A 23,738-nucleotide genomic window follows, 5' to 3' on the forward strand; every position below is an offset into this window, starting at 1 on the left:
TGAGAGCTCTGCACTCTGAGATAACGGGTTAGGAGGCTGCCGACCAGCTGCATTTGGCATCCACATGGAGGCTGTGTCCTGACAACCCTTGGCTGGTTGAGAAAATTCAGACCATCTGCCAGTGTGTGTTTGTAGGTTATTATAAAAACTCCTCAAGGCAAACCGTGTGGTTGGATACAATGGAAGGTTGGGTGACTTGGCTGGAAAAGAGGGTACACTACCTTAAATGGACAGCAGAGTTTGCAGAAACATCCTGTGTGCTGGGCTTTGAAGCTCTCATATGTGAGTTTTGTGGATTGTTTTTAGTCTCAGAAAAAAAAAAATATCTGTGAAACAGTAGGAACTGGGGTTAGTCAAAGAGAAAAAGGAATTTTGTAGACTGACTGCTCCCAGGCATCAGGCTTTTGCCACTGCTGAATCAAGGTGGTAAAAAAAAAAAAAAAAAAAAAAAAAGGCAGCAAACAAAATAGGACAAGTTTGAGTTTGGGACAAAGCAAGTATTAAAAGCGCTAAAAGCAAATGTGCTCCAGGAAGGGAAAGCGTCCAAATGTCTGTTTCAGCTAACAATGAAAAGCCCCAGCCTGCAGTCCCCAAAGGAAGCCAAAAGCCTGGACCAGAGGGCTGGATTAGACCTGCTCAAAAGAGAAACAACAAAAGCTTTAAAATCAGGCCATTACTAAATCCTCCTTCCTATGCAGAATTGGGGTGTGCACTTCCAGCCCCCACACAGAAACAGAGGGATTTCTTAAAAAGCTACTGTCTGTCTAAACCTGCACACAGCATTGATGTGTATCTGTCTCACATTCACACATTCACTTCTCTCCCAGTGAGATCATTTATTATCACGGGAGCACTTTCCCATAAGCATGTGGACACGTGACCAGAACTGCACTTGGCACGCTGATGCATTAAAACAATTTGGGATTTTTTTTTTCCTCTTTCACTGTAAGTGCAGTCTTGCAATACCAAAACTTGTGCTATAGACCTCCCCCTGCAGCAAGGGGAATATGAAAAGAAGGGCCGAGCCCCATGTGCCCATCTAATACCCCTGCAGCTTCTCCCAAAGGAGCTGCCTTGCCATGGTTCTTTGCCAGATTCCAAACTGGGGACCTGTTTGGTCTCACTGAACTCCCCTTGCATGTGAAATGAAAGGCAAGAGAAATTAGAGTCCTGTCCTGATGTTGTTATGTAAGGGATTCCACTAATGCACTAGCATAACATTGAAGGTCAAAAGAGACTAATATAATGCATACATAGGAGAAGAAGTGGCTGTATCTTGCTCGATACCTTTTCCCAGATTCCCTCCTGCTGTTGCTTCTAGGTGTTTAGTTAACTAACATAAACTTTTCAAAGCAAAAGAAAAGCCTTTTGGAAGTGGCTTCGTTTCAGTAGCAGGTACTTCCAAATATGATTCTTTTTTCAATTTGTGCTGTTCAGGATTGCTGAGGAAGAAAAGTGCTAGGAAAACGGGCTTGCTGTTACATAGTCTGTGGCTGCCTGGCATAGCAAGCTTGCTTTGTAGTTCTCAGGAATGTGCCAAATGCCTTCAAACAAATGCACTACATGGTCTCTGTCCAAAGTTCCTAATATCTCGAATTTGCACGATGCAAAATAAAAGGTAACAAAGCTGTCTGGGGAGAGGATGACTGATTGAGGTTACATTAAGACCATGGGATTACTCAACCAGAGGCATGCAAACATCGCTGGACAAAGTTTATCAGTCTGTTCCAAATTCTAATTTGTTAGAGCATTGTTTGTGCAGATTATGCTAGGGTTTTACTTTGGATCTTTATTGTCTGAAAAGACTCCTCTTTCTCTCAGGACCTCTATTCCCCTCTCTACTGGTAGCAAAAGATTTAAAACCTAACAAAACTCTAGGCCACCCAGCCACAGGGTAAGATTTCCAGTAACTGATTCTGGATCTGAAATCCCCTGCCTGTTTGCAAAGCCAAGTCTAAAACTTCAAATGGTAAAAAACAGAGCATATTTGCCAGACGTTGCTCTTCACAGAGATTTGTAGTTTTGTGATGATAATTCCATTCTAGTACCTCTTACACTGTAGGTTCTGACTTCCTGCACCAGCAAGCTGCAGTAGTATTGTACAGAGAACACTAAAGCAAAGTTGGATGTATGAAAATACAAGACTAGGACAGAAACCCATCACATGCAGAAGAAATAACCGATTATCCACCAGAAGTAAACTAATCCCTTTTTAGAGACTTTATTTCTCACAGAGTTTAGCCTTTGTAATTTGTTTACCTTATTGAGGCCAGCTGTTGAAATAACACCTCCCATAGAGGCTGGATGCATTCAGTCTTGGACTTAGTTGCAATGAAGGGGTTTGGCACTCCAGTTTCGCTACAGGTGGACAACTTGCCAGCAGCCTGGAGACTACACCTGATTTGTAAGACTGGAAGTCAAGCAGGTGCCAGGGGGTTCAGTGCAGAGGTGCAGCTTAGAAGTTCCAAAACAAAGAAAGATTCCTTTCCAGTGGCCCTTTCTGAATTGAGGGGGCTCTGCTCATCGTTATTCCTTTTATAAAGAGGCATGTGTGGAGGCAAAGGCTACAGTGCCTGCTCCTGCTTCAGTTGGAACCTCTTCTCTGTGATCACTCTCAAGCTGAAATGCATTTGTGTTTTTTTGACAGGTATCTGACCCGCTGGTCCGTCAGATCTGCAAAGCCTATCTGGAAGAGGGGCCCTAAGTGGTGCAAAAAACCTCTGCCAGTGGGACACCCTTTGCTGAAGGATAATGTCAAATATACACACAAGCCTCTCTGTTTAAACCACTAGTGGACAGAACTGGCATAGTCAGTAAGCACAGCTGTTTCCCACTGTTCTGCTTTTTTTGCAAGGTTGTCAGTATCCCCAGTTTTCTTATGCCAAAACTCTCATTAGTACTCTATACTGTCTCCAGTGAATGAGCTGCAACCTGCTCCTCTAGCAGAATACAAGATTTAGCAAAGCAAAGTTCAGTGTGCAGAATGATTTGGAGAAAGGAGGGGCAAAGACTTTTACCTCAAAGCTGGAAAGGATCTGAAGGCTTTTGTTTCATCGTGGTTCACGACTGGGTTTGGAAAAGCATGTTTCCCACTTTTTCCAACAATGAATGGTGATTCCCCATTAACCTGTGTTTCAGCTCAGATCTGCCTCATTTGGGCTTTTATACCTGTGACACTAATGGAAGTAAAAGTCTCCTGCAGAACTGTATTTCCTTGGCAGTAACAGAAATTGTTATGACTACCAAAATTAATTTTTTTAATTATCTGTACTATCCATAATTTGCAGCAGAACACCTATGGCAGTGGTAAACAGACATGTGTATCTTACACGTCCCCTTAAGGATTTCTGGCTTGTGCTTCACTCCTGGATCTAGAAAATACAGAATGTTGACATCCTTGATGACTTGGCCTGTGATTTTTTGCCCATGGAAATACATTTGCCTTAAGTCTTCCATATCGGTGGTATGGCTGCTTCCTGGGATAGTTTGGGCCTGATAGATGCGCATAATTTTCCATGCTCTAACTAAAAGGTGGCACCATTTCTCTCCTTGTATAGTAGTACATGCATGTACCTTCCACCTGCTGACCACTGCTACTCGAGATGTGCTACTTATGGGCCTGGTATGAAAAGGTCATTACATTTATCAGGGTCATTATGGCTTTGGCTACGTTTCTTTGATATTTGTCTGGGGGCTACAGATCAACACAGCTTATTTATATACTACTATGCCACTTAACCTTGTACTGCTTTTGCTAATACCTGTCAGCATGGACAGGAACAGAGAGTAAGGATAAACACGTTTTACACAGGAAACCAAGTTATAATGGTTCTTCTTAGCCTTACTTTGTGAAATGGAAGCCCTACATTCAGCCCCTTGAGCTGGCCAAGATTTTTTTGCTTTGGGAGGCAGAGCTAAGACTTCATTAACTATACTGAGATAAAATCTCTGGCTGACCATCTATTTTATGGAGCTTTGAAACTTACAGCCCTTCAGAAAGGAAAAGATTTTTCTTTCTTCTCCTGCGTACACAAGTTACTATGTCTTCTAGCCTAGGTAGCTCTGCTCAGTGAGCTTTACTAATGGAAAAGTCACTGGATTAAACCACTGCCTTGAGATGAACCTGAATGAGCACATTTTGCAAAAGACCAGGTGATGCCCACAGTTAATGTTTTCTACAGTTTAGTGCCACGAGCTGGAAAGACCTCTCTAATTTTCATGAAACCTAACATTTGAAAAACAAAATACTTTCTTCAATATGCCTTTCTGGAGTTCAGGGTTTAGTACAGATCCCTTATAGTATGCATGAGCTTTCTACTCTGAGTGCAGCCCTGTTCTGTTTGTCATTCATGGGTGATAGTAGGCATTCATTCATGCTGTCTCCAAATTAGTTTTTGTGTAAGCATGGTGTCAAGTAAGTGTCATGGTTGTATAAGCATGTGTAACCAGATGGCCTAGGTTTGATTTCTAACCTGGGGCTTCACCCATCGTGGAAGAAAATGCCATTTGTCAGTATCTAAAGGATCTTCAGTGACACATAACAGGGAATTCAACCTGGAGCTGAAGGAGGATCACACACAGCAAAGTCCTAAGAAAAGAACTGGGGCCAGAATCCAGGCACAAAAGAATCCTGCTCAAAGTGCAGAGGTTTCACACATTTATTAGAACAAGCAGTAAACAAGTGTCTCCTAAATATAAAATCTAAATGTTCTCGAGTCCTCATCCCAGACAGGAGAGTCACAGCATGAAGGGCAGATCCAAGTTCTTCTCGCCAGTGCCGAAGTAGACATAGCCGTATTGCTTGGTCATTGGGACATGGTAGAACGTCAGTCCCAGCCACAGCAGGCTCCGCAGCACCACCACAGTGCCTCCCTTCTCTAGCTGGACAGTCCAGGAGCCTGTGCAAGAAAATGCCATTTGTCAGTATGTCACAAGTACAGTCACTGAAAAGGAGCAAAAGGCAGCATTCCCGGAGCAAGCTGTCCCTAAGCTGAGAGGGGGACTGCAGTGCATTCTGCCTGACCAGTTAACAGTGCACAAGGCTGCACTGGAGTTTGTGACACCTGAGAAAAGGGAAGTGAGGGAGACCAGAAACCTTGATACCTTTTTTTCTTTTGTCAGTTCAGCATTACAGGCTGCCCTCAATTCCAGATGTCTGTGTCTAGCTTCACACAGTAGCATATTCCATGGCTATGATAGTAACGTCATATGCATCACAGGAAGGGACCCCTGGAGCTCCAGACTTGTATACTTGATCCCTAGGAGAGGCTAGAGCTATTCTTGGATGCTTCTGAGTGGGCAGCAGTTACTCTACCAAGCTGCCACCTACTTGGTCTAGCTGCTAGCTATAGAGAGCCAAGACTAGCTATAGCAATCCTGCATAGGTATGAAATTTCTTTTTAAAATAAACTTGTAGCATTAGTAGTGAGAAGAAGAAGACACTTCAGCTCCAGAGAAGACTGGTTTCCCTGATGCAGCAACTGGGAAAGAAGAAGACAGCATGAAAAGCACGGTATTTCTTAGCTCAGAGAATTTTGCAGAAAAGGTTAATTCTCCTCAGTCTTTCCTGGCTCCATCATTGAAGAGGATGTGCGTGGTAGGGGCAAAGGGATTAGTTTCCGCATTAATTTTGCTTTGGCTCTGCAGAGGAGGTTCAGAGCCAGTGTGAAAATGCAATTTCTCCTGGATGCAAGGAGCTCTGAGCCACTGAGTGTTTGTTTTGCATCTGACACGACAGCCTGGGAACAACACAGGAGGGGAGGGGGCTGGAGCATCAGCTTGGATTCAATGCCAGAGGGCAAGGAACTGCCAAAAGAAGAAAATACCAGCTTCAGCACCAAATCAGTAACACCTAGAGGCTACAATGTAAGGAAGAAGGTTCCTGCCAAATCTTCATCTAAAAGCAAAAGCAGCAGGCCCAAATAAAAAAGTGCAGTTGGAGCTGTCATACTACTACGGGCCTGGAGTCAAGTGGTCAGGCTGGCTGCACCCAAAGTCAAAATCTGCCAATTCCAGAGTAAGCAGAAAGCCCATAATGTGTTGGGCCAGTTAGACGGTATTCATCCTTGTAGATAATTTTAGGCTCATCAATTTATGCTGTGACTCATGCTTACTCATGTCATGGTTAGCCTGGGGAAGGGCTTCTGTGATTGCTGTCAGCTGCCAGTCCTCCCCTTCCCACTCACTTCTGACTCTTGGCCAATTTTAGTGACATCCGACAAAGGGTTGAAGCGTTTTAACACCACAAGTTCCTACAACAGGTCTCCACAGGACATGGCCCAAGGGTTGACTGCAGCTCCTGAAGCTATTTGTTTATCTGCCAGCAGCTGTGAGGAAGCACAGGCTGTTTGGCTCGCCCAGCAGCAGCTATCTGGGCAATCAGTGCTTGTAGCTTTGGGCTCTTGCACACTCACTTGTAGTCTCTTAAGCAGTTCATGGCAAACTGCAGTAGTTGAGGGCTTGATGGAGGGGGGAAGTTGAGAGGAAACAATATATATGGTGGCTGCAGAATCAGAAAGGAACACCACAATTCAAAGCCCTGTAAAACCAGGTGTCATGAGTTCTGCCGCTCACCTGTTACCTCCTCTCTCTTCTCTTTGTATTTCTGTACTTTCAAAAGTTTCTTGGACACCACTGTTTCCCCTGTCTCCTTCAGCAGCAAGTTCCACAGGTTGGTTTTATCATAATATGCACTGTGTCGTCTTTGATCTGTTACCTTTCAAAGTACCCTCTTCAGTTACGTGCAAACATGGAACTAAATGGACAGCAACACCTGCCTTCCATGGCAGTCACTGAACTTTCTAACAAAGTGACTCTGGCTGCAGGATAGAAGTACAAAAGAGACATTCACAGTCTTTAAGGACTCGGGAGATTTCCATACTGGAGATCTTACTTCTGACTCACTCAGCTCCATGTTGCCACTAAAGAGAAACAGCTGGAATCTCAGTAAAGCAAAGCGCTACTTAATACAGAGCAGGATCAGTACAGGTGTGTGCCATCTTCCTTGCACTGTAACATTCCTTGCACACGTCCTAGTTAAACCATGAGCTAGTGTCTTCACACACAGTGGTTTCACAGACAAGGCAACCCCAGTCTCCCATGCAGTCTCTCCAGTGCTACTCATATGGACACAAACTGGACTGGACCTTGGTCATAGCTGGAGTAAAGCCACATATTAATGGTTCAACCACTGGGATTACAAATTCTGACTGACTGGGTCTCTGACAAAATCTGCATGTTCTTAAGAAACTTCACTACTTGAACAGCATGGAAACCCAGGTGAAGAACATTTCATGACGAGGCAGATCATCCAGTGGCTGAAGCACTACAGCCATCTGCTGTCAAAGGACAAGCTTTCAAACAGTTTATTGAACTTTGCCTCTAAAAATTTTCACCATTTGCTGGTGGCGGTAGCTAGACTATGCATAGGGGAGTTGAGCAACAAGTAGCAAGCAAATAGGTCTGAATATGTGACAAATAACTTTTTCCATTTCTCCTTTGAACACCGACTCTGCTTTCAGCGCAGAGTTCTTGCAGCTTGCGCTTGCAGAAATGATCTGCAAGCCCTTTATCACGTACTGGTGGTTCTTGCTGCAGCTTTACACATGGGTTTGCAGGGGGGGACTGTAAACTTTTGAGAGAGTTTCTCTGACAAAAAGCTAATGGAATGAGGAATTCTCATTGTCTTTGATTTAGGACCAGTCCTCTGAGAAGCAAGTCTGTCAAGAATAGGACTGTGCCTTGCCTTGCTGGCTGGCGAGAGCCTCTAGGGATTATCTGGTTTGGTAAATGTCTCCCAACATACTGGAAGCATCCAGCAGCCTGGGTACATGTGATAGCTTGTGTGTGTGTGTATGTTCATGTACACAGATGAATCCTCTGCCCAAAACTATTTACAAAGAACAAAAAGAAATGCCTGGAGCATGACAAGTGGGAAAGGTAAGAAGGAAAACAGGTATGTTAATGCTCTCATGAACTGTATCTGGATTCAGACTTCTTTTTGCTGGACAAATTCACAGAGAAGGTAGAGTAAATAGAGTTCAACTTGATTTAATCCCCTTATCTATGCTCTGGGGCAATACAGTACGTGGATCCATGATCTCCTCACAACGTTTCCCCAGTGTCACACAGGCTTATCTATCTCTGCAGAGTATTCATCAGCAGTTAACTCTGCTGATCAAAGGAACTTCCCATGTACCTTCACACCCGGCAGAAATGGACAGATGTAATTGAAGACAGCTCCATTCACTTTTATGCTTGATCTCTGAAGGCTGTGATGTGCAGCTGTTTCATTTCCCTACTGTCTGTCCAAGCTGCAAACTCCCAAAGGGCTCAGATTTGTCATTTCACAAATGTGAGACCTTTGGGGAATATTAAATTGTTACAGCTTTCTAGCTCTTCTCTGATACTTGATTCTGCATCTAACTCTATGCAAATAGGGACAATAAAGTTTTGCTGATGCTGCATAAGTCTTCCTGTGAAATAAGGACCTGAACAAAACAAGCAGGTTACTTCAGGGCAATCCCACCAGGACTGACATAGCACTGGTTGAAGACAGGAAAAAAATTACATGAAACTGTCTGAAACTGTAATGTCATTTTCACTCAGATCCTGTTTTCACCAAGAATTAGTCATAGAGCTGCTCTTTATTCTGCAGAGCCAAAACAGCAGCAGCCGTGCCACCTTCTACCTTTTACTAACCAGATCACTGGGGACATATTTCTAACACAGCAATCAAAGGTGATTTATTGGGTATACTTTTCCAGGCTGGACCTTTGCAACACACAAAATCAATTCAGAAACTGCACTGATACACAGTGCTGGTGTTTGCCTTCTAAGAAGGCAGTGCATTAAAGTTGTGAAACCTAACCACTTATTTTGGTCCTTTTAGAGCCCATTATCTCAGTCTGTTTTTTCCCATACCTCACCATGTTAGCAGCATTTGAGGAGATAGTCCAGAAGACAAAATTATTTGAACTCATAAGACATGGAGCAAGTTATTCTCCTTGAAAGCTCCAAGACAATTGTGTTTTCCATCACAGCTCAAATCTCACTATATTAATAAAAAATGCTTTTTCAGGCCCACCTTTCTTGTAGGAGTTTGAAATAATGATGTCATAAATCACTCTAAAAGTACTTTAATCAGAAGCTAATGAACAGCATGAAATAATAGCTTAAAATGAATATGCCTTCTTTCCTCCTTCAAGAAAATGCCTTAGAAATGCATTTCATAATAAAATATAAAAAGGGCTGAGGACTGCGAAAATTAAATGCTGCTTTTATCCTTCTTTTTTTTGCTTTTATCCTTTTTCTTTTCTTTTAAACCTCCCTGCTATTACAAATGGTTCTTGGAGTAAAATCATTGCATAGGTAGCTGTAGGTCTCTATTACTATAAAAATGCATAAGTGGGATGCTGGGTTCAAATCCTTTCTAATATTGGCTCAGAATACCCCATGGCAGTCCCCGTACTGTTCATTGCCCCTGTGTCAGACAACATGTCTCTTGCTGGGAGGCTGAGAAACTCAGAGCATCAGTCTGTAAGGTACACCAAGACTCCTAGATAAAAGTTGTCAGGAAAAAAATTTACGAATTATTATTTGCATTGGAGGGAATACAAATAGAACTAAGAGACAGCAAGTAAAAGCTGGCTTTCCTAGAGTTAAATACTGATTTTTACTTGCATCTACGTGTGAGCTGTAGCCTATGTTATCCCTAAATCAGGCAGCAGAGTTAACTTCACTCATCATGCTTGCTGAGGTACAGGGAACCAGAGGTCATTGCTCTCATGCCAGAGATTTCTAACTAACACCGCTCTGGTAAGATTTCCATTCTTCAAAATACATTTTTTAAAAGAGCAAATTAATTCTGAAGCTGCACCCAGCAAACCTAAGGAAGCCAAGCACTGTCTGTGTTGAAACTATTGCCTGTTGCTGCTCCAGAAGGGAAGGGAGGGAGCTGCTGTGTGGGAGGAAAGAGCATGGGAAAAATATCCGCTGGATGAAGATCTGGAGCTTCCTATTCCCTCTTTAGAGCAGGCTGCAGCCTCCACCCCTCCAAACACAGACAGGAATTCTGAGGAGTTCCTTACATCTTTCCCAAACAAGAAAGTGCTTTGAAGATTCTGATGCTCACCCAGTGTTAAACCACTGCCTTTTTTATGGCCCTTCAACAGCTGCCAGGACACCAGAGCTGAATTTCAAAAGTCAACCTACTTCTCAGCTTCTTCTTCCTTTCCAGTCGCCAATAGAAATCACTGTCTCATCCCCCATGTGTCTCAGCTATGGGCTGGATCTTCTAATTCACAGAGGCAATAGGGTGCGTGAGACATTAGCTTTTAAACAAAAACCTTTTAAGAAGGCTGTTTGCAGAACTTTCCTGTGGTAACTGGTCCACTTTCAGTATGACCTCTCATAACATTGCTGCTTTGGAGGTGATTCAGCAATGCCTCGTTTCAGTACAAGCTTGAGAAGAAACAGCTTTAAGAGCTAGACAGCCTGATAGAGAGGCTCCATGTCACAAAAGCTCACAGAGGGTCATAAAAGTGACATTATCAATTCCTCTTCAAAGCAGGAAATGTCTCAAGGGAAAAGCAGCTACAGCATGGTTGCACTTACCATTAACGCAATATGCTGCCACATGAGCAGGTTATAACCTACCTTGCTGCAGTTCAGTTCTGAGTGAGAGTGAAGTATGGAGTTATAGCACAAATATTAACACCCAGAGAGGGGTAACATAACTGTTTCCCTTTGCAAAAGCAGCCACTGCTTGGCTGCGTGACCCCAGGCACTTAGCTCTGACAAAGCTACACTACACCCATGGGATTTAGCTTCCATTTCCCTCCAACAGAAAATCCAGCACTGCAAAGAGCTTCCTACTTCTAATTTGCTGTCGATAGGAAACAAAGACAAACTGCAAAGCAGAGCAGCTGTAAGGAAATTTTGCTGCACGGACATTTGACGCACAGCCTACCAGCCATAAGGACACACATCCAAACGCTCTTATATGTGGGGCTCAGACTCCTTCATGCCACTTACTGGCTACAAACTAAATCTTTTTCATTTGCTTGACACACCACCTGCACCCCATATGTTAACACTGCTGTCAATATTTCCAATTCCCCATATAACTATTTAATAATAATTAAATAAAAACAGAGACTGGTTGCAGGTTCGGTACTATTTTTAAAAGCCTCCAGAGCCAGGAAAGCACAGCTTACAAACAGTCAGATGCTTCCAAGTGGCTCTTGCGTGGTCCTAATGCCTGCCACATCTTTGAGACACAAATATAACTATGCCCAAACCTCAAAGTAAAATGATCTTGCTTCAGAGGGTTTTTCTCTCCATTATCCTCTCCCACAGGGGATGCCGCTGCAGCACAAATGATTAAGACAGCCCTGGGCCTTCCATTTACGCACAAAGTACCTGTTTCCTGCTGACAAGGAAGACCCAGGGATTGCAGTGTTGTCCCAGAAGCACAGTATTCAGGTGCCTCCGAGTACTGGCTGAAATGAGGCCGTACTTAGACATCTGACAACAGTGCTGCTTAATCCAGTTGAAGCAGCCTCTGCCCCCAAACCCTTATTCCCCTCCTCATCACTCTTCCATCACAGAGACCACAAAAGTGTTTATTTACTGCTCAGTGAACCAGGGCAGGGAAATGATCTGGCTGAAAAATAGTTTAGCCAAAAATAAAGTTATTTTTCCAGCTGGAATCTGGCTGCACAGCCAGCAATGCCAACACAAAAGAAGGGACAATACACAGACATAAATGAGCAGCAAAGGATGGGAAAGACTGAAAAAGCTAGCACAGAAGTAATACACATCAAATTACAGCCTCCCTTATAGCCCAGTTAGTTTGCCCTTTAGTCCTAAATCCACCTGATAATTAGAATAGAGCTAGAATCCTTTTAACATTTGTTGTTCTTGAGAAAAAGATGCAGACTTTGCACAGAAAGCATCCAGAACAAAGATTTGGAACGGGGCTGTGCACTAGAGGAAATAGCAAGACAATATACAATCAAAACTTAGGAGTAGAAAAACTGGTTAAAATCTGTGCTATTTGGATTCTGACAACTGTAATACTGATCATTGTATCTTGGGTCTTCTGTAGTAAATTTACAAATCTCTCAGAGAGGCAAAGCACCCTCCTTCCAAAGCACAAGTTTACGCTGGATCTTGTCACACTCCATATTTCTTGTTCAGCTGGTCGCTGTGGAAACGTTTTTGGAGCGTGCCAGGAGTCACGTAGCATCTACCTGGGGAGCCCCTGCATTAATCCGTCACCTTCGTGGGCTTCTGTGAGCCCATTGGTTGGAAGGAAGAAAAAGAAGGAGTCTCTCGCCCCTCCCTGCTCTGAATGAAAGACGCTTCCTCTAAATCTTGCTACAGGATTTCAGGCTCAATTCAGCTTCTTTGGGGCTTTTGTCACCAAACAAATGTGATGTCTTTGAAAGAAAGATTAACAGTTTGATGAAAGGATGCAATGGACAGCTTTGTTCTAGCCTGCTTCCCCCTAGAGCTTTCGGTCACTGTCACTTTCTTACCCACGGGAGAATATCTGTCTGACTCTCAGAGGAGATTATGGCCACCTTGTAAGATTTTGCCTCTCCTGATAACAAAGCACTGGCCACTTTGAGGAGGTGATAATGATGAACAGGGGCTGGATTAGGGGCAAAGAACCTCACATTGATCTCTGAATTCTGAGAGAACACAAAGCAGTCGATGCTGGGATTCAAAACCCAGATGCTGGGATTCAAAACCCATCGAATGTTTAGAGGACATCCAATTCGCTCTCCTGCAGGAGGGGCAAGGCTACAAGCCCTGTCAGTCCCCAAGTTGTACTTCTTACCTCATCATCAAATTAGCAGGACTAGTTAAAAGGGCTTAGGGTGAGGAACAGATGGCATGGATTATTAACTGTTGATGTTTTCATACTAAACTAGATACTAAATTCTGGCCCGAATTACCTGAAGAGCTTACCAGTTTCTGAGAAGACTGTCACTCTGAGCATATCCACACAGCACAGTGCAGTTGTGTTGATATTCAAGCTAATTCTGAACACTAAAGATGGCTAAGCATCTTCTAATGCCTGGGATATCTTAGCTGTCTCTGCACAGCACAACCTGCACAGCACAACTGCCATACAAATATATCCATAGATGAACTGTCTCATCCTTTTCCCTCTACACACAGCCACACACCCATTCAGCATGCAGAATTTCAATCTATATGACATTTGTGTACAGTAAAGCAAGACAACGCCCATTACTTCCCCCCTGCAAAAGTTGTATGGCCAAAGGGGCAGCAAACAGCAAAGCAAAGCTATAAACAGGGCTGGCACCAATGCCAGCTGCTGTGCAGGCAGGAGCTGCCACTCAGAAAGAGATCACTCCTAGCAAAAGCTGACCTTGTTGTGACTTCAGTGACATACAGACTGCCCTGGGCTTTCCCCTGCAAGTAATTTTTCATCATTCCCTAGAGAAAGGGCTAGGCCAAGGCTGACTGATGTGGTGATAAAACTACAACTTCCGGTTCTAAGAGGCTTCACCCGCATTTCCCATCAGTTCAGCAAGAAGTTCATCTCCTTTTCATGTCCAATGAACCAGGAGCTGAAATGGAGACAGGGGTGGGCCATGATTTCTTTTACTGAGAACGAAAAAACTTCAAATACAATCCCTGGAAAGTTGCTACGAAGACGCTGCTTCTGTCCTCCTCCTTTCACTGCAGCAGTCAGGAGAGTGAAGGACTCCACCACAGCTCTCGGTTGATGGGCAGCCCTGCTCCAGTATAGACTCATCCAATGCCTCTGACTAAACAAGACCCCTGAGGTGATATAGACCTAGGACCCAAAAGCAGTGAATGCACTGCTTTATTACCCATAGACACAAAGCCCAAGGAAAACAGACTCCTTTCCAGAAATCAAAGCAGACCACAGCCAGCCAGTCAAAAGCTATAATACTAGCTCGCTCTGGAGTCCTCACGTGGCAACATAGCAGGAGAGGTTCCAGTCCGATCTTGAACTCCTGAGCTGGCAGCACCCCAGCTTGTAAGAGGGACATCTTGTATTGCTCCCAGGCAATGCTCTTGGGTGGCTGCAGGCGTAGCCTTAACAGCCTTTAAAGGCTCCTCAGTCCAAAAAAATGAAGAGCGTCTCTACTTTTAAAGGATGTAGGAGACATGCTTATGTATTTGTGTACATCCATTGCATGCCTGTAATCACTAAGGATGCAAAGAAAGCTATTGAAAAGCCCCAGGACCGTTCCAGAAATTGCCTAAGCTTGGAAGGGACAGAGTAGCTTCTCCATACCTACAGTTCAGAAGGTCAATATACCACACACAGCCTGGAAACTCAGGCCATACCTTCTCCTCAATTTGATGCTGCTCTCGGTGCTTTTCTTTCTCATTTTACTTTTCTATAGTCTCCTTTTCTGTGCTCAGCAGTGACAACGCCTGGACCACAGTGCGCCCTGCTGGAAAGCCGCAGCTACGGCCAGCCTGGAACTATTTCTAGGGATGGACGACTTCAGTTTTAACAGAGAACTTCAGGTACCAATGCTTTAAGTATTAACCCACTGACCTAACTGTTTGGTTCGATTCTTACATCCAAAAGCCGACTGTTCTGATGCACGCTAATCTGTTTACTCCTTCTGTACTACTGTGTGATGAAGTTTGTCAAAAACACTTCTATAAATGTCAGGTAACTCCATGGGATGCTGTAGCTGTTTCACACATTTGCCAAACCTACAGATCACCTCTCCTAACCAGGAATGAGGATAGCTGTGAGCCACACTAGGTATTTTGGTCTATGTTTTGGCTACCTCTTTTTATCCTCCCTAATATGAAGCCCTGCCCTCTCATTCATTATGGGTCTTTTAGTTTGAATTTCAGCAAGACAGCTTGAAAAGCCTTGTCCCCGTGTGGCTCTTGGCAGGCTAAGAAGTAAAGTGCTTTTGCTCTCAGTTTTCACAGAGCTGGGGAGGTGCTGCTTATTGTTAAGCAATGAAAGGGGAGGGCTCAGGTCACATCTGTGAAATGTTAGGGGAGAAGGGAGGCTGGGTGAAAGTAGGTGGCCAGCACAGCATAGCACTGCTGGATTTTGCAGGGCCACTGGGGAGATAGCCATTTGTCTTAGAGCCCTGATAACGGGCAGGCTTGCTCTCTGCTAGCTAGCTGGGGGTTGTAAATACCTCTGCAGACACAGACTCTTCAAATGGCTGGAGACTAGGCTGATAGAGGATTAATCGCCTGGAGGGTGGGTCGAAAGGGAGTTAATTAGCTGTGTTAATGCATGGAGATAAAGCAGGTTCATGCCTCCTGGACGCCTTACTTCCAGCACCTGGACTTTTGGGGCAACCAAGATGGAGCTACCAAAATGGGCCTTGAGAGTGGCCAAAGGAAATTATCTCCCACTTAGAAATGCGGCCTCTCTATCTTCAAGGGCCCATTAAGCACCAGCTTTTGCTAAACTGGTAAAAAGCGTGCTAATGAAGCTCAGAGAACAGGAGGTTATGAGTGTTCTAACCCAGGCTACTGTTCAGCAAGTTTACAAAAAGGCTAGTGCCCAAAGTATTCAGCCAAGGAAACAGCCACAAATCCCATTGCCTGTAACGCTGTGTAAGGAATGCCTCAAAATCACTGCACTTTCAGGTGAAGAAACGGAGCTACAGACTGAGTGGCTGTCACTTCTTCCACAGTCAAAATGGTAAAGGAGCTGAAACGATCTCTCTAGGCACTTCTCTGGCTGAATCATGAAACAGCAACTATGATCCACCCTGCCACTGTATACCCATTTAGAATGACGCTACGAAATCCCAGCATTACGGAGTCAGCAATTACATCTGAGAGGTCTCAGCTCCCCAGTCTACCCTACACAATGCATGGCAATAAGTCAGGAATCTCCTAAGTCCTCTTTTTGAGCCCTCATGCATCATAGTTCAGAGTGTAAAGCCAGCTGTACTGAGAGTCCTGTGCTTAGAGTTGCTGTCTCAGGGACACATTGCCACTTTTGCGTTAATGTCACTGACAATGAAGAAGCCCAAACTAAAAATCACCCTCCATGGCTGTCATCAAGTTTACAGCCAGGCATATCAGGAAATCACCTGTTCTGTACTCCTACATTAAACTTAACTCAGTTACTCATGTCTGGGACTAGCAACTTCTATTTGCCTTTGGCTAAAACACAATTCCCAGGAAGACATCCAGCATGATGCTAAGATACCAAGAGACACAAATTCCTCCATTATCCTTGTTAGCCAGTAATAATTTTACTGTTAAAATTTGTACCTAGTTTCTCATTTTCATTTTTCTGGCTATAATATTCAGCTGCTGATTCCTGTTATGCCTTTCTCGGCTATACTAAACAGATCTTCAATAATCAATACTTAAACTCCATGGAGTATTTACACAGTGTAATAAAGTCATTCTCATGTTCCTTCCTGCAAGATAAACAGATTGAACTGTTTGTGTCTCTCACCAGCCCTTGAATCCTTTTGTGGCTCTTTTCTGTAACTCCAGTTTTGCAATGTGCAGTAATCCAGTCCTGATTCCACTAACAGTATAAGCAGAAAAAAAATCACCTCCCTGTTCCTATTTGCTACACCCTTGTTTATACATCTACAGATCAAATTAGCCTTTTAAGTCTCAGGATCAGACTGGGAGCTGATGTTCAGTGGGTTGTGCCTGGACTTCCTTTCAGAGCCACAGCTTCCAGAATACAACTCTCAAAGTCTGGTTTCCAGTCCCTGCTCTTAGGTCTGTGACTTTGCAAGTAGCTACAACAAAATGTACTTTCTTTAAGCAAGCCCAGTTTACCAGATCTCTGTAGCTGTCCTGCCCTTGTCATTATTTGCCTCTCCACCAATTCTTTACTTCTAGATCATTTATAAATAAGTTGAAGAATATCGGTACTGGCACTAGTCCCAGCTGAATCCCCTTCTGACCCTCTCCAGAAATACGCCCATTCAGTGATTCAGATCACATAGCGATCACAGCTACTAATTAAGATAAGTTTAGGGAATATTTCTGCAATGCTGGGATTTATTAAAGGTTAGCATCGTAAGTATGCCACAAGTCTCCAGCAGTAACTTATCTAGCTCAGCCATTTTCATTTTTTGACACACAGTAAAGGTTGTCTAACTACCCTCCCATAGCAAACAGTCTGAAAACTGTCTGAAAGAGTATTTTATTGTCTTCATTTCATGTGAGTCCATATTCTTCCCCAAAACAAACCAGAAAAAAAAAAATTGAGCATTTCTGCTCTTCCACATTTCTTATCAGCCTTTTTACCTTCACCATTTAGTGACAGTTTCCAGTACCATTACTATGCTTTCTTTTCCTATCAATATAGTTGAAAAAGTCCTCCTTATAGTTGTCAGGGACTACTGCAGGTTATCCTGGCTTCCTTGTCATTTTCTACTCAATATAAATTCCAATTTATATCAATCATTAATTGTTCCCAACTTTCTGTATTTCCTTTTATATTGCTTTTTTAATTCTAATTCCTACCCTTATTCCACCAGTGAACTGTGGTAGGCTTTCAGCCAGAAGCAGCTCTTTATTGACTGGGAGTCATGACTTGTGAATAAAGTCTTCTTTTATAAATCCTATTTCCACTCATATCTTTTCCTATCCACATTTTTCTTTTCCTTTGCCTCCAACATACCTCCCCTCCCGCATCAGTTTTTAACTGCATCAGTTTTTTAAGCTGTTGCTGTCCCTTATCTCCATATCAAAGTGATCTGAGTCAGTAATCTGTAACAAAACTCAGAGTTGATTTATTGCTTTTCTGAACTGTACTTTGAAAGCACCAAAGACCTGAATTCTGCATCCCCTGTTTTACTTCCTCCCAAGCTTTCCAGTCTATGCTAGTACCTTAGGCTTTCTCCCATCCCCTTTCATTTGTCCTTGCAGAATGTAGCATAGCCTGATCTGATACTATGGTGACAGTAAAATCATCCTTCCCCCTCCATTTTCACTTTTCCCATCATGTCAATGCTTGACAAGTGACTATTATTTCATACCTATGCAACATTAGGTCATCAAGTGAAAATGCTGTAGGCACGCTAGGAATTACTGCTATTTATTTCACCATTCCATTACCTACAAGCACATGTAAAACTGCCACAACTCTAGTTCCCGAGATGCTATCACCCAGGGTGCCAAACTCCATGCAACAGAAAGGACCACACTGGCAATCTGCCAGCAGCTGAAAGGCTATATCTAATTGTGCATAAAGTTGAGCAGATTGTCTGCTTAGACTAGAGCAAACAAGCTTATCTTTAATGCAGACATATGGCCAGCAAAACCTACAGATCCCAGCATGCAACATTATGGCCAGCTGGCCATTTGGATCAGAATGAAGCATTACATGATCTGATACTGTGGTGACAGAAGATCAGTATCACAGCCCCTCCATGTTCAAAAATCATGAGTCGGGCCACTCAAATTCATGAGTTCGGCTCAGAGAGCTGGCGACTTTAGAGGGGATAAGCCAATTGAATTTGCTTTTGAGACAGGGTTTGCATTCTCCCACTTTTCTCTACAATCATTTAAAAAATGTATTTTTAAAGTAAAATCTAAGTTACACAGTCACTTGTCTCTGGGAGCTGAGACACCAAGAAAAAACAGACAGACTCACAGTATGATTAGGGGAGGAGCAGCAACATAGTCTGAACTCTTAAAGTGCACAGATAACCCAATAGACAGACACACAGACAGAATCTGGAACCTGCAATCACCAGAGATATCACTGATAAAGATAAGGGTGGCAGACAGTTTTGTTACAAAACTCCAGGTTCTCCAATCTTGCACTAAACTCTGCTTTTACCATTGTTTCCTTTATTCAATCTGGTTTAACTTCCTTTCTTCCCACCTCTCAGCTGTCATATAAAATGTTCTCTCTGCCTCCAATTTTCCATTCTGTAAGACACCTCTGCTTTCCTATTATGACACCCCATACATTTTATGACAGTTACACCCTTGACAGCCATCACAGATGTTCAGTTTCCAATTAATAAAGAAAACTATTCCAAAAGAGTTGTTACTTTTAGACAGGTTAAAATCAGCCCTTAATCTCTCAATCCTGTTCTTTAGGTCTTTTAAGGGAGAATTCTAAGGCATGCTGGGAGCATCACTCACATGTTACTCAACCCGGTCAATTTTTTGTGTATTTATTGAGAGCAGAGATGATTTTGGCTTCAGTCACAATTCTAGAGTCAATATATTTGGGAATTCCTACTTCTGCTCTGACAATAACTGTTCAAAAGTGGATCTAGCCAAGAAAGACAAGAAAAGCTTCAGGTCAAAATGAGGGGATTTGCCAGAGCTACGAACAACATGTCAGGAAACAGAAAAGGCACTGTCTGTGCTGGGTCAGGACCAACATGAACTAGCAGAATTGAAGGAGGGTAATTCAAGAACCAGAGTTTGAGTACCTTGCAACCTGGAGTGAGGGACTTCGGCAGAGCCGTGCAGATAAAATCAGCAGAAAGCCCGTGTCTACCTCCTGTTCTTTTTTTTCCGCTACATTTTCACAAGCAACCAGTACTTCGGGCAACCTGAATGCTTGTTAAAGGGGGGTGGATTGATCTTTCTTTAATGTCAGAGCTCCTATCTGCATGTGATAGAGTGCAATTAGAGAGGCTACATGCCTTGCTGATCCTGTAACCAGTTCCTGTCTTACTTCCTTCGCCTGACAAGCTCATTCCATCAATCCTCAGGTTCAGTCCAAAAAGGAGCAGAACAGAGCAGCCAGAGCTGCACAGGCACCATGATGAATCTTCTTTTCTTCCATTAAGAAGCACTCAGCTGCACTTGAGCTCAGGTAGTCTTTGAGAAATAACTTTTTTGAGGAGACAGAGATCTGCACTAACAGCAACAACCTCCCAGGAATGGGGCAAAGGTTCACACTTACTCAGACCTCAGGTTGCAACAGGAAGACAAACACGACAGTGGCACAGCTGAGCCTCACTTTCTATCTGCCACTGTGTAAAATTTGACTACAAGTCAAATTTGATTTAAAGACTTCAATAAAACCGCCATCTTCATGTCTAACACACAGCATGACCTGCCAGTTGCCTGGTCCCTTGAACTAGATGTGAAACACTGCAGAATTATATCTGTAATCTTTCAAAGGTGCCATTCTTCATCACAGCTGAAGGTGGCTAAAACCAGCTCTATGATGCAAATTAGTCTCCAGGCTCTTAGCCCTTGGTGCCTGTTTTCTAGTGGAAACATAGAAAGCACCCCAGATTTATCGCCTGTTGCAGTGGCTCTATGGTTTCAGGCCTCACAAAATTAAAAAGTCTCCCTACCACAAACCCTAGGAAAAAAAGGGTGGGCAGGGAATGCAAACAGTAGCAATGCCTGAACTACCATACAAAACTGCAGCTAAAATTTTCTTAGGAGGTATCTAGGAGCTAATCTCCCTTGCAATACTCCTTTTTGAGTCAAAAGGGCCAGCTCAATGGGCCAGCATACATAAAAATGTGCAGTCCCTCCAGACTACACCTTTGTAAAAGGACTGCAGCAAGGGCACTCCCAGTAAATTGAACAATGGTTTACATTTTAGCACTGTTTATGCTCTGAACAGTCAGAAATGTTCAGAATTCAGGAAGGAGCTCACTAGGTTCCTTCTCAGTCAAAGGAAAGATTGGACAAGATAGATAGATAGATAGATATTGTCCAATCACACACACATAAAGTCTGAAAGTCAGAGCACTGGTAATTCACTGTCCTTCCAGCCAAATCCATCAGGCACAGGTCACCTACTATCCTATCCTGCTACTCCAGGATAGGAATAGCAAACTTAAGTTCTGACTATGACCCAAGAATCTTTCTTTCTGTTCTTTCTAGACAGCAGGACATGAAAACACTTGTCCCAATCCAAAAAATGCAACAAATCAGCAAAAGGTAGTTAGAAGCAAATAAAAATCATGCCCATCTCTTTAGAGAAATATCCTGCCACAGGAAGAAGCTTTAAATATACTTAACAGTTGTCCAGCAGAACAATAGAGATGTGAACTGAAAATACATTCCAGTAGGCACATCTTCCTTTCTCCTTCCAGTGTAATCCTACTAAAATACAGATTATTCCACACTACAGCATTTCTAACACAGTTTATCAAAGGAACGTTTGAATTCAGCCTCTCAGAGATACCAGCTTAGTGTTAACGAGAGCCCATTTAGATAAAGAGCAGCAATACTGGGTGAGACAAGAGGTCTCTTCAATACTTCAAACCACATATATTCCCTCTATCACTGGTGGAGTTATCTCTCCCCGTAGGGACACCAGCTGTCACAGGCTTTACAGAAGTCAAGAGACAATATGCCACTCAGGCAGAGGGGTTAACTGCTGGTGTGTGTCAGCTCTGGTACACTTACGTCTTACCACTGTAAGCATTTAGATTTGCTTAAGAAGGGAATTAAGTACAATATTTAGTAAAGAATACAATTCCTTTACAGATTTGCAGGAGCTCCTCACAAGCATACCAAACTCCATAGTAACCTGCATCCTGTCACCTCAGCATTTCCCAGACTACTCAAGACTGCCTTCCCTTTCATTGCATCTGTTGATTCTTCTACCTTTACCTTGTGGGATATCATGCTCCAGAGAGTCTAGAAAGTCAGTGGATGGGTCCAGGTCAGCCTTTTCCAGCAGGGTTTTATTCTTCAGGTTAACAGGCTCAGTGAAATGGAAATAGGAACTTAACTTTTTTGCCTCCATCAAAGAAAGACCTGCAAACAGCCATTGGTGACCATTAATAGAGTGAGCTAGGCTAACATTCGTCACACCATAGAGTATCATATAGTTTCTCTAATGCCCACAACATAGGAAAGAATCACAATCTTTCTTCAGTGGACTCCACAGAAGACCAAAGACTTGCCGGAAATGGGTGGCATCAGTCATGAATGATGTGCCTTGCAGGCCATACTAACTGCAGTCCTAGATAAGCAATGGGCACTGAGTTGAGACCAACCCTCTGTGCCCATTTGGTTACATCCTATATCTAGAGAACTCACTGCAGCTGTAAGTGCTAACCACTGATATAAACTATGTACAGACAAATGAAACTACAGGTTTAATGACTCAGAGCCATTACTGACTCTCCTCCCACCTTCCAGAGTTGAATCATGCACCTGAACATTAGTGGCATTGGATTCTCTCCTCCCTGTTCATCTTAGCCAAGGAAAAACTAAACCTGAAATCAAAACATCAGCTAGAGAAAGTAATCTTAATTTACAGCCTTTATGATCAAAGCACAGTTGATCCTGATAAAGACAATGAGAATTTACCTTCAAAGTTTCTGTTTTCATGCACAGACCCAAGAGGAGTCTTCACAAATGCCCCCCGGGGGATGATACCAACTGCTCTGTCTATCAGTTCTATCGTAGCTACGAGGCGGGCCTCCTCCTTGATCATGGGCTTTAAAGAAAAATAGGCAAATGTTAAAGGCAGGGCTTTCCTTGTCATTTCTGGGAATAAACTCGAGGTGACAGTAGAAACCACAATGGACTCATCAGCTTGGAGCCCAACGGCACTAAGAAGACGACCACAAATCGGACATTCTTTTCATAAGATATGACAGAAAATGTGGCTAGGAGCAAACAGTCTAGACTCACCAGAGAGCTAACAATCTCTCCCATCATCCATCCTTTCCTCCCTCCCAATTAAGTTACTTACGACTTGTCTATTCATTTATAGAGAATCGTGCCTGTGGTTCCCATTAAAGCCTCAGAAACTGCAATGAGGATCTGTACCAATGGGGCAAAGTAAACCGTAAGGGAGATACAGTATTTCTGAGCCATGTCTCACTTCAGGAGCAATGGAAGTATGAGTTCAATCAAGAAGGTGTCTCTATGCAATGACAGCAACGAGGATATTGTATATACTCTGCCTGAGCACAGGCTCAGGCTGCTTACTACAAAGGAGGAGGAGCTACCAGCTGCCCAGCCTGAGGTGTACAACTGTAGCAAAAAGTTCAAAAGCGCTTTGCTGTATTTACCTCCTTACCATCTCCAAACAATCTTTTGGCATCTTCTGTATTTATCTCGGTATACTCGTACTCAAAAGAAGGATCCCCCTGGAAGCGGCCCTTCAGCTGCTCAGCCTGGGCAACCACCTCCTGGGTCGCTGGTGGCAGGAGGCTCCATTCCACGCAGTTCAAGCTGCCAGCGACAAGCACGACACAGGCCCGAGCGGCTGAAGAACAGGGCTCGGTGCAGCCCAGCCTGGCCCCTCAGGGCGCAGCAAGGCTCCCTTCAGGAGAGCCGGGCAGCCCCCTCCGGGTCCCCAGTCCTCTCTCCTCTCTCCCCAGCCCTCACACCAGCCCCCCGAGGTCGTGCAGGCCTGCCCTGTCCCACCTCCCCGCAGCGGTGCCCCCCCCCGCCCGCAGGGAGCGGCGTCCAGGCCCGGCCTGCGCACCTGTAGAGGCGGCGGCGGGGCGCGGCGCGGTCGGGGCCCAGCCCCTCGGCGATGTAGTAGGCGCCGCGCACGCCCTGGATGCAGCCCCAGAACCAGACCCGCTCGAAGCGGTAGTCGCGCTGGAGGAGCAGCAGCGAGGCCCCCAGCACCGCCCGCTTCTCCGGGCTCAGCCCCGCGCCGCCGCCGGCCACCAGCTCCAGCGCGGCGGGCAGCGCCGCCGCCTCCATGGCGGCTCCGCGTCGCCGTTGCCAAGCAACCGTCGGGCGTGCGGGCGCCGCGCCTTGCCGCGGTGCTGGAGTCAAAGGTGACAGCGTGCTTC

The 23,738-nt window shown here is 44.1% G+C and overlaps 2 protein-coding genes across 3 annotated transcripts in view; one reads left to right on the forward strand and one right to left on the reverse strand.

Annotated features, from left to right (window-relative positions):
• The window catches only part of MRPS18A (mitochondrial ribosomal protein S18A), a 33,199-nt gene extending 18,675 nt beyond the window's left edge, over positions 1–14,524 (forward strand). The window contains exon 6 of one of the 2 annotated variants that reach the window (XM_056357300.1): positions 14,437–14,524. In XM_056357300.1, the coding sequence (XP_056213275.1) occupies positions 14,437–14,509 (73 nt within the window). In that variant the 3' untranslated portion in view covers positions 14,510–14,524. Of the gene's footprint in view, positions 1–2,647; positions 3,402–14,436 lie in introns of those variants that run through there. The other variant, XM_056357299.1, reaches the window with a different exon arrangement.
• Positions 4,645–23,738, reverse strand: RSPH9 (radial spoke head component 9). The gene is made up of 5 exons (XM_056357298.1): positions 23,420–23,738; positions 23,001–23,163; positions 22,291–22,420; positions 21,586–21,732; positions 4,645–4,898 (listed from the first exon to the last, which is right to left on the reverse strand). Exons 1-5 carry the CDS (start codon positions 23,644–23,646, stop codon positions 4,738–4,740), a joined length of 828 nt encoding a protein of 275 aa, XP_056213273.1. The 5' UTR covers positions 23,647–23,738; the 3' UTR covers positions 4,645–4,737.

Source organism: Falco biarmicus, chromosome 12, assembly GCF_023638135.1.
Source record: "Falco biarmicus isolate bFalBia1 chromosome 12, bFalBia1.pri, whole genome shotgun sequence".
Lineage (NCBI taxonomy): Eukaryota > Metazoa > Chordata > Aves > Falconiformes > Falconidae > Falco > Falco biarmicus.

What these genes read in the sequence shown, in the direction of transcription:
- RSPH9 (XM_056357298.1), bottom strand. Translation starts at nt 23,646, where the DNA reads ATGGAGGCGGCGGCGCTGCCCGCCGCGCTGGAGCTGGTGGCCGGCGGC. An exon ending in CCCCGCCGCCGCCTCTACAG is followed by an intron (nt 23,164 to 23,419) that starts GTGCGCAGGCCG and finishes TGTCGCTGGCAG; the next exon opens with CTTGAACTGCGTGGAATGGA. An exon ending in GGAGCATGATATCCCACAAG is followed by an intron (nt 4,899 to 21,585) that starts GTAAAGGTAGAA and finishes TTTCTTGCACAG; the next exon opens with GCTCCTGGACTGTCCAGCTA.